General features: G+C 36.5%; 2 protein-coding genes across 3 annotated transcripts in view; one reads left to right on the top strand and one right to left on the bottom strand.

The window, feature by feature from the left end:
* Positions 1-10,235, top strand: part of LOC106875508 (serine protease 48) — a 466,125-nt gene that overhangs the window by 234,990 nt on the left and 220,900 nt on the right. The window lies entirely within an intron of this gene.
* LOC106884080 (MAM and LDL-receptor class A domain-containing protein 2) overlaps positions 1-10,235 on the bottom strand; it is a 138,597-nt gene that overhangs the window by 66,628 nt on the left and 61,734 nt on the right. For both annotated transcript variants that reach the window (XM_052966613.1, XM_014935299.2), the window contains exons 11-13: positions 5,320-5,670; positions 3,211-3,309; positions 1,414-1,758 (exon numbers count right to left, since the gene is read on the bottom strand). In XM_052966613.1, coding sequence (XP_052822573.1) covers positions 1,414-1,758; positions 3,211-3,309; positions 5,320-5,670 — 795 coding nt within the window. The remainder of the gene's footprint in view (positions 1-1,413; positions 1,759-3,210; positions 3,310-5,319; positions 5,671-10,235) is intronic.

Below are 10,235 nucleotides of genomic sequence, written 5' to 3'. Positions count from 1 at the left end.
TACAACAAGCTAGATTAAAGACTTGGCAAGCATAATTTCAGAAGAATCATTTTTTTGAATTTATGAATTTGTAATGTGACTACAATATTGAATCAATTTACTTTCTGCCAATGTATTGATAATACAAAATCTCAAAGCTCATATTGTAAATCTGACCAAGTCAGCAATGAAGGTGGATGATCTGAGAGTGTAGCTGCTAGAATAAGAATAGCCTGGGCAAAGTTCAGAGAGCTTCTACCTCTGTTGGTAACAAAGGTCCTCTCCTTCAGAGTGAAAGGCAGACTGAGTGTTGCCTGTGTATGAACTGCCATGCTATAAGGCAGTGAAACATGAGCTGTGACTACAGAGGGCATGTGAAGGCTTGAAAGAAATGGAGCTAGTATGCTTTGCTGGCTGTGCAATACCAGTGTGCATGAATGACAAAGCACAAGTGTCTCGAGAGAAAAACTGAGCATAAATGACATCAGGTGTGGCATGCAAGAGAGATAAATGCACTGGCATGGTCATGTGATGCATATGGACAAGAACAGTTGTGTAAAGAAGTGCCAATCATTAACTGTGGAGAGAGCCTGTGGAAGAGGTAAACTCAGGGAGACATGGAACAAGGTGGTGAAGCATGATCTTTGTGTGCTGGGCCTCATGGAGGTGATGACTGGTGACAGAGACCTTTGGTGATATACTTTGCTTGAGAAAACTCATCAAGCCAAGTGAAATCATTGTCGTGGCTGTTGCTGACATCATGTAATTGGCACCCATCAAATTATAACTGTGAACGTTGCAGGTAGCATGATCCTTGAATGTTGGGCCTCACAGAGGTGATGGCAAGTGACCAAGGCCTTGGTGATATGCTGTGCTTGAGAAGATTTGTTAAGTGAAGTGAAGCCATAATCATGCCCATTGCCAGTATTATGTAAATAGCACCCATGAATTTGTAGTTGTGGATGTTACTGGTGTCGTGTAAATGGCACCTGCATCAGTGGCACGTAAAAGGCACCCATTACACTCTCAGAGTGGTTGGCATTAAGAAGAGCATCCAGCTGTAGAAACCATACCAAATCAGACTGGAACCTGGTGCAGCTCTCCTGTTTACCAGTTCCAGCCAAGCCATGTAACCTATGCTAGCAAAGAAAGTCGACATTAAATGATGATCATCATCATGTGGTTATAAATTTAAACCTCACTTCAGCCATTGTGTTGTACCCCTGATCAGGACACATAACTCTAATTGTCCCACAACAGATGCCACTCTGTTTTCAAACAAAGGTGGGAATCCAGAATTGTAAAAATAATTGTTGCAGCAAAACAACCCTGACAATGCAAGAATGGGAAAATGGATTAAAAAATATCAAGAAAAGTAATTTGAATAAAATTGAGAAGAAATTCAATTTAAAATGAAGATATTTTGAATCTTACATTTGCATGTTTCATTGTGGACTTCAATGTCATCCAGGTATGCATATGTGTTCCCTCGGGAATTAATATTTGTTGTCATCTGAAAGATCAGCCCTAATTTTGTTGAAACTGGGAGATTTACACATGCTGTTATTAAATTAGTAATATCATTGAAATTTGAAGACCAACTTTTATTCTGTGAATAAAAATCATAAGTAATTAGTGCAAACTCTTTCATATTTCCTCTCATTTGGTATTTGAAGGTGATACTAGAATTTTCCTTCACATCTGCTTTAGGGGACTGCATTTGAAATTTTGCATTTTCAGTATTTGTATTTGAATAAACATTTAAGTAAATGTTTGTGTCTGTAAAATAAAGAAAACAAGCAAAATACGTTAATATTGGTATGTAGTTTAAAATGAAGTTGTCAGAATAGTGACTAAGCTAATGATAAATCCAAAATACATAGTAACAATAAGTTAATAATTTTCTAACAAGGAACTTGTGGATCCGTTGTTCATTTTCAGTTTGAGATGAAACTAAGTCATTTAGTCTGGTGCTCAACCGTTTTACCTCTCTACTGACTATGAAAACATCCAGTGCAGAAAAAATTTTATGAAGGTAGAAAACATGTCTCTTGAAATAAGGTAGTAAAATATTTGACTGAAACTTTATACATATGAAATGAAAGAAAAGGCTGTACTGATGATTTCAGCAAAATCATTAGTTCAGGTTTTTCTATAGACATTTGCTTCGGTCTGAATGATTAAACAATGGAGTGGTTAAAGATAGGACATGCATGAATTAATATAATCAACTGATCTAACAAACAGACCATCCCAGTTTGGAAAGCCTGGAAAATTTATTGTACAAAAGAAAAAATGAAAATGAAGCATAGCTGAAAAAGAGAAAACTCATAAAAAACTAAATGCCTGGAATGCTTGAAAATCACATACATATTCCAGGAGAGAAACAAACGCAAACATAAATAATAATGATTTCAAATTTTAGCACAAGACCAGCTGCTTTGGAGGTAGGGTAAGTTGATTACATCAGCCCCATTGCTCAGCTGATATTTATTTTATCAACTCCAAAAGGATGAAAGGCAAAGTCAACCTCAGCAGAATTTGAACTCACAACATGAAGACAGACAAATTGCCACTCAGCATTCTACCCAGTATGTTAATGATTCTGCCAGCTCACTACCCTAATAGTTATAATAATAATATTAATAATAATAATCCTTATTATTATTATGAGGAATATAAGAGATGCCACGACAATATAAAGGAATATAAGAGACGCCATGACAATATAGCCAGGCTTGTCCATTAGACACTCTACAACAAGTATGGACTTGACAGAGTAAAAAATTGGTACCACCACAAACCTAAAGGCATCGTTGAAAATAGAAATGTGACATGACTAAAAAGAGAATGGCATTAAAAAGCTTCCATGACCAAACCAGTCACCTACTGAACACCTCTGGGCATAATGGACAGGACATGAAAACATCTTCAAAGTCAGATCTTTTGAGATTACTGCATGAAACTTGGCAAGAAATTAAATTCCTTAAGAGAATATTCGTCATCTGATCAGTAGTATGCCTAATAAGGCACTTGCATTGGAAAATGCTAGGAACATGTCTACTAGATATCAGATATTTACATTATAATAATTAATAAATAATTCAAATGTATAATTTTAGATTTAAATGAATTTTAACGATTAGAGGGGTGTCTATTTACTTTTGTTATGTCTGTATACATGTCTATATTCATATGATGACATTTTGGGTAACAAAAAATGAAATTTACCGCTTGAATCTGAATTTTGGTACACAGTTTTCCATGGAAGATTAGAACGGTATACTGTATATTTGCATGTTTTGCTTTGAAAGTCACAGTCAAAGGGACCTGCAGCAATATAAAAAAATATAATGTAAAAGAAAGTTTATGCATCATAATTTGAAGAACTAAATTTCTGCATTTTCAAAACAGATAAATTTCTTTGAAAGTTTGTCTTACTGGTACAGAAATATTCAAAGGAAAAAGAAATGGTTCTCCCTATACTTCCAATTCAAATAATAATTAATTAAATTACAACAATTTTATAATGTCTCTGCATAGATATTAAAAAGAAAAATCTTAAACCTCAATTTTTTTATGTCTTTTTTTTGTATGAAAAATATAATTTATGAAAAAACTATAATGGATATTGTTTTTGAGTCCAAATTTCTCCTATTTTAGATTTTTTTTAAAGCATGCATCATCTATATTAACATTATTTTATTTTTTATGCACCCTTTTAAAGCCTAGCCAGGCTCATGGGCCCGGTTTCCTGATTTCTATGGCGTATGTGGTCCCCCCAGCTGGATGGAATGCCAGTCCATCGCAGCGTTACTCAAGAAACAGGAAGAAAGAGTGAGAGAAAGTTGGGGTGAAAGAGTACAATAGGGGTCACCCCCCCCCCCCCCCCTGCTGGGGCCTCGTTGAGCTTTAAGTGTTTTTGCTCAATAAACACACACACAACGCCCGGTCTGGGAATCAAAACTGCAATCCTCTGACCGCGAGTCAGCTGCCCTAACCACTGGGCCATTGCGCCTCCACGATCATCTATATTAACATACTGAAATTAAAATTTTTAATATCAATTTATTCAACCAGTAGTTTTCAGCTAAATTTTTTTCTATTTCATTTATTGGTACAAAAAAAGGACTAATCATTTTACTGAATGTTTTCATTGTACTGTTTATGTGGCTAAAATGTGTATTTTATGATGTAATTCCGAACAGTTTACTCAATAAAGTTATTAGAAGAGAAGATATACTGTATTATCTGACAGTTTTACAGTTGTTGAATTTAATGTAGCATAACAATTAAAAATGACCAAACTATTAACTTCAGTGTACACATTTTGTGTTTACTGTAGAAACTCTGCCAAATTAGATTGGAGCCTGGTGTAGCCATCCGGTTGCACCAGTCCTCAGTCAAATCGTCCAACCCATGCTAGCATGGAAAGCGGACGTTAAACGATGATGATGATGATGATGATAAAACTTGATCAAAGAAATCACTATTTTTCTATGCCCCATTCCTACATATATTCATTCCCCTAGACTGGGTTTGAACTCAAAATCCTTATTTCTAATGCAAATTTTCAATATTTTGCTATCACTGTGTAACTAACAGAAGATTGACCAGTGTCTGAACAGTGTCAAAGAACGAGTTTAATGCTCTAGAGATAGGAGTAGTATTTTGCAGAGATTACATTTACACTTTGTAAAGTACAAATAGCTGCTTATTGTTGAATTTGTTTCCTTTATGAAGGAAAACTTTAGACTCTTTAATATACTTGAAAAACTTTGAATTTCTAAGCATTTCATGCTGGAATTGACAAACAACTATGCCAAGGTTGGTTTGTAAAGTGAGATTCTGCTTTGAAGAAAGAATAAAAGGTTCCTTTATGAGGATATGCAAAGTTTTTTCTAAGTTGAGAAAATTTTTTGAAAAAGAGTAGATTTATTATGGATTTTTCATGATTTTCTCCTAGCACTCTACTCTCTGTTTAACTATTTTAGTTGCCAGTACTTACAGCTAGTTATGGATTCATAGTACAGATATTTTGATATATTATAATACAGTGGCAAATTCCACCAAAATGTCAATTCAATAATGCTTTTTACTAATACCGAATGGACAGTGTAATCAATTGTACTTATAAACCCCAGTCTTTTCAATGTTGATAAAATTTGTTCTAGAGGTGAGAATGATGAAATTAACTGTTTAGGCTGGTGCAATACCACTTCATTTATTTATATCTACCCAGTGATCAAGTCAATAATAGTTACTCTCATCATATATAAACAAGCCCTATCAATTTAGCAAACCATCTTACATATGAAAAATGAAATTTTTAAACATTACCAGGGCATCCTTTTTCTTCAACTACTACATTGTCTATTGCAATGTCTCCTTCGTATGAATATCCTCTTACAGCTACAAATATGATTTCACTTATGTCATTTTCAATATGCAAACATGCTTTGTGCCAGTATTTTCCTTTGTTTCCTTTCTTTGTCCAAACTACTTCTTTGCTTGAAGATAGTTTAGCTAATGATTTACTAGTGTTAAATATGACATATAGCTGACCAATTTCATTTCCAAACATGTTGTATGCAAACTTCAGATTTTTCCCTTTGACATTAGAAACTAGAAACTTCAGCTCTGCTCTAGCATTAGGCTTTCCATAAGAAGCTTCTGCATACATATAGTATCCTGCAAACAAGTGAGAACATTAATTCATCAGTAGTTTATTAAAATTTAGACAGTGTAATTGGATATTAAAATTACTGATCAATTTTTATGAAGAAAAATTTTATATTTAACAGGATTATTTTAAGTGGATATAAATGTTAACTCAGTTGTAATATATAGGTTTTAAATTTTAGCAAAAGGCTAGCAAGTTTGGGTAAGTCAATTACATTAAATCCAGTGCTTGACTGATGCTTATTTTATCAACTCTGAAAGCATGAAAGGCAAAGTCAGCCTCAGCAAAATTTGAACTCAGAATGTAGTCGGACAAAATGCCACTAAGCATGCTAATTATTCTGCCAACTCAACACCTTACTCACTTGTAACATATTAAAATTTTATCACTTAACTTTCAATAAGACATCATTTAACTTTCAATAAGTTTTCAAAAATGAGTAAAACTAAAGGATATAAGATAATTGGTGTAGACATGGTTGTGTACTTATGAAGTTCACTTTGCAGTTTGACTGAACTCTGATTCAGTAAAACTGAACACCAAAACATTCAGCATAACATATATCTTTTTCTATAGTCCTGCTACAATAACTTGAGACTAAATTTGGTAGATGGAAGCAGTACAAAGTCCATCACACACACACACAAGAGTGTATAAAGATTTATATACAGAGAGAAGACCCTTGACAAGACTTCTTACATGCTAAAAATGGCATTTAAACCCAAACCAAGAAAAAAAGAATTCTTGAGGCACACTGTTAATGGCACTAGAGTGAACAAAATAAAAAATTAGTTAATCCTATACTCGAGTTTCACTATTAATATTTAGTTAATCTGATACTCGAGTATAGAATTAATAATTTTTTTATTTTGTTCACTCTAGTGCCATTAACACACCTATATATAAAAATATGTGATGTCTTATGACTATTTACACAGTATATAAAAATATATATTAAGAAGCATCAGGTGTGGTGTACAAGAGAGACAACTGCACTGGTATGGTTATGTGTTATGCATGAATGAAGACAGCTTTGTAAAGAAGTGCTGATCTCTAACTGTGGAAGAGGTAAATTAAGGAAGACCGGGGATGAGGTGGTGAAGCATGACCTTTGAATGGTGGGCCTCATTGAGACAATGACTAGTAACCAAAACCTTTGGGGATATGCTGTGCTTGAGAAGACCCAGCAAAATAAGTGATATCATTGCTATAGCCTATGCCGGTGTTGCATAACCAGCCCATTTAATAGTTCCCTACAGTCACTGGGCAATGTGCTGTGCTTGAGAAAACCTATTGAGTCCATTAAAAATCGTTATCCTGGCCAATAACAGTACAGCCTGACTGGCACCAATTCCAATGGCACGTAAAAAGTACTATTCGATCATGACCGATGCCAGTGCTGGTGACACATAAAAGCACCATTCAAGTGTGGTTGATGCCAGTGCCACCTGACTTAAAAAGCATCCACTACACACTCAGAGTGGTTGGCATTAGGAAGAGCATCCAGCTGTAGAAACCTTGCTACATCAGATTGGGCCTGGTGCAGCCTCCAGGCTTGCCAGTCCTCAGTGAAACCGTCCATCCCACGCCAGCATGGAAAGCGGACATTAAACGACAACGACAATGATGATGATGATATATATTTAATAACAGTTTAATTTGTATCCATGCAATTTAAAGTTTTGTGGGCTTGTAAATCTCTTCAGGCTTAGGTAAATTAATGAAGGAAGTTCAAGGAGGCTACTGGAGATTGTGTTGCTATTGGTTAAGGCAGGTCAACATGGTGTTGTTGATATCAATAGTGTTATAGTAACAACATCAAATAGAAATCCCAGTCTATATATCTAGGACTGTGCAGTTGGAGAGAATGTTGGTGGTGCCTCACAGACAAGGAAATGGAGAGAAAATTGCTACTAACACCAGTTGCCAGTATGCATATGTGTGTAGATTTAACTGTTACATGAATGCATGAGCATTCATATCTGGTGTGTGTGCATATGTGTCTGCTGTGTGTGTGTTTACTGTAAGTGTGAGCTGATAGAATTGGTTTGCTGGTGCATATGTATGTGTACTTTAGTGTGTGTATTAGGTGTGTATCAGGTGTGTGCATGTGTGCTAATTTATGTGTACATTAGTGTCCACTGTGTGTATATGTATGTGCATATATATGTGCTTTAGTATCTGCTGTGTGTATGTGTGTATTTATTTGGCATGCACGTTTGAATCAGTATATATATGAATACGTTTGGTATATGTGTATATGTGTATCTCTGTATTTATGTATGTATTCATATGTATGTGTATGTGCACGAATGGGTGCATGTATGTTTACATCTGGTGTGTATGTATGTGTGTACTGCTTGTATTTATATGTGTGTGAGAACATATGGTGAGTGCATTCAGGGACTAGTGTGTGGGTATACGGATACTGATGTGCTGGTGTGTTGTGTTTCGTGCCACATAGTGGCAACAGCATCATTGGATGGGTGGGTATCCAGGTTTGTTGTCGGATTAGGGTTTAGCAGGAACTAATTAGGATTTAGGCTTTAGCAGTCGTCTCACTCGCACACCACATCTGATGCCTCTTATGTCTAACTTTTCTCTCAAGATGCGTATACTCTGTTGCACATGCACACTGACATTGCACATTTAGCAAAAGCATACTGGCTTCATTTTTTTCAAGCCTACACATGTCTTTGGCTGTCACAACCCATGTTTCACTGCCATGCAGCATAGCTATTTGCACACAGACATCAAACAATCTGCTTTTCACTCTGAGAGAGAGGTCCTTTGTTGCCAGCACGGTAGGAGCTCTCTGAACTTTGCCCAGCCTAATCTTATTTTCACAGCTACGCTCCTGGAGCATCCACCCCTACTACTAACTTGGTCAGCTAGATAATGGAAGCTATCTACTACCTCTAGCTTGCCCAACTGACAGTTGATGGAGTTTATTTTCTGCACATTTTCAGCATTTATTGTACCTCTGCATCTTCCACATTCAAAAGCTAGTTTACCTTTCCTTTTAACCTTCCTTCGATATTGTTGCGCCTTTTATGTGTCCAAAGCCTACACCAGGTACGTCTTATGGAGTTTCTACCTACACCTTTTCTACAGATTGAGCAGGGCCATCTATCAGAAGGGATTTGTGATTTGTCTGTCTTCCTACTTACTAAGACTTTGGTTTTCACTATATTAACTCTAGACCTTGCTTCCATTCCTGGAACTTTTCTCTAGTTCAGATAGTGATCCAGCTATGAGAGCAAGGTCATCAGCACAAAGGAGTTCCCAGGGGCAGCCTGTCTTGAATTTCTTTGTTAATGCCAGGCGGACTACGATGAACAAGAGGCGGGGGGCTGAGCACCGATCCTGGGTGAACCCCTACTTCTACCTGGAATTGTTTGCTGTACTCATGGCCAACCCACAAATTATTGGTAGCATCCCTGTATAGGGCTTGTACAACTCTAACCAATCACTTGTCTATCCCTAGTTTCCACATTGACCACCAGATAATGGATCGGGGGACCCTGTCAAAGGCTTCCTCCAAGTTAATAAAGGTCAGGTACAGAGGATTATCTTTGGCTAGGTATTTCTCGATCAGCTGTCTTAACAGAAATATAGCATCAGTGGTGCTTCTCCCTGGCACAAAACTAAACTGCATCTCACCTAAACTAACTCTCTCCCTAATTAGTTGAAATATGATTTTCTCTGTAACTTTCATCACCTGACCCAACAATTTGATACCTCTGTAATTATTTCTATCTAAGGCATCAACCTTACCTTTGTAGCAGTTGACTATAGTGCTGCTACATCAGTCATTGGGTATGACTCCTTTGTGAACCACCTAATTTATAATACAGGTGACTAGACCATAACCCACACTGCCAGCAGTGATTTGTGATGGGATGGGGCTTTTCCTGTCTTCATATCCTTAATTGCTGTCGATTTGAGTTGCTGGTCCTTCAATTGGGTCAACATTTGGCAGACTCTTCCCCTCCCATTCATTCTATACATTCAGCAGTCTTTCATAATGCCATTTCCAAGTCTCTTTCTTTGCAGAATTATTGGATGCAAGTGCTCCATCATCTATATGGACACATTTCTCTCCTATGCCATCATGATTTTCTCCCACACACTGTCTTGCAATCCGAAACACTTCAGTTCTTTGGTTTCCACGTTGCTGAACATAGGCAAACTTCTTCTTTTCTTCTCCTTTGGCTAGATATACTTGTCTTCTAGCATCCCATCTGGCATTCTGATACAGTTCCTCCCCACCCCCATTCTTCTAGGACTTCCAAGCCTGTTTCTTAACTCTAATGTCCCTGTCTGTTGCATCATTCCACCACCATGTTACCCTAGGTCTGGATGGAACCTTGCACCAGCCACACACACACACACTCACACACACACACCTATATATATGAAATATAAATAACATATATGCATATATATATTATTTATATTATTATATGATTGAATGTCACGCAACCATTTCCAAGTAAGTTTTATCTATCTATCTATCTATCTATCTATCTATCTATCTATCTATCTATCTATCTATCTATCTCTCTCTCTC

The sequence above is a fragment of the Octopus bimaculoides genome, chromosome 3 (genome assembly GCF_001194135.2).
Source record: "Octopus bimaculoides isolate UCB-OBI-ISO-001 chromosome 3, ASM119413v2, whole genome shotgun sequence".
Taxonomy (NCBI): domain Eukaryota; kingdom Metazoa; phylum Mollusca; class Cephalopoda; order Octopoda; family Octopodidae; genus Octopus; species Octopus bimaculoides.
Note: the sequence above shows the minus strand (reverse complement) of the source record. Positions and strands in the feature narration are given on the sequence as shown.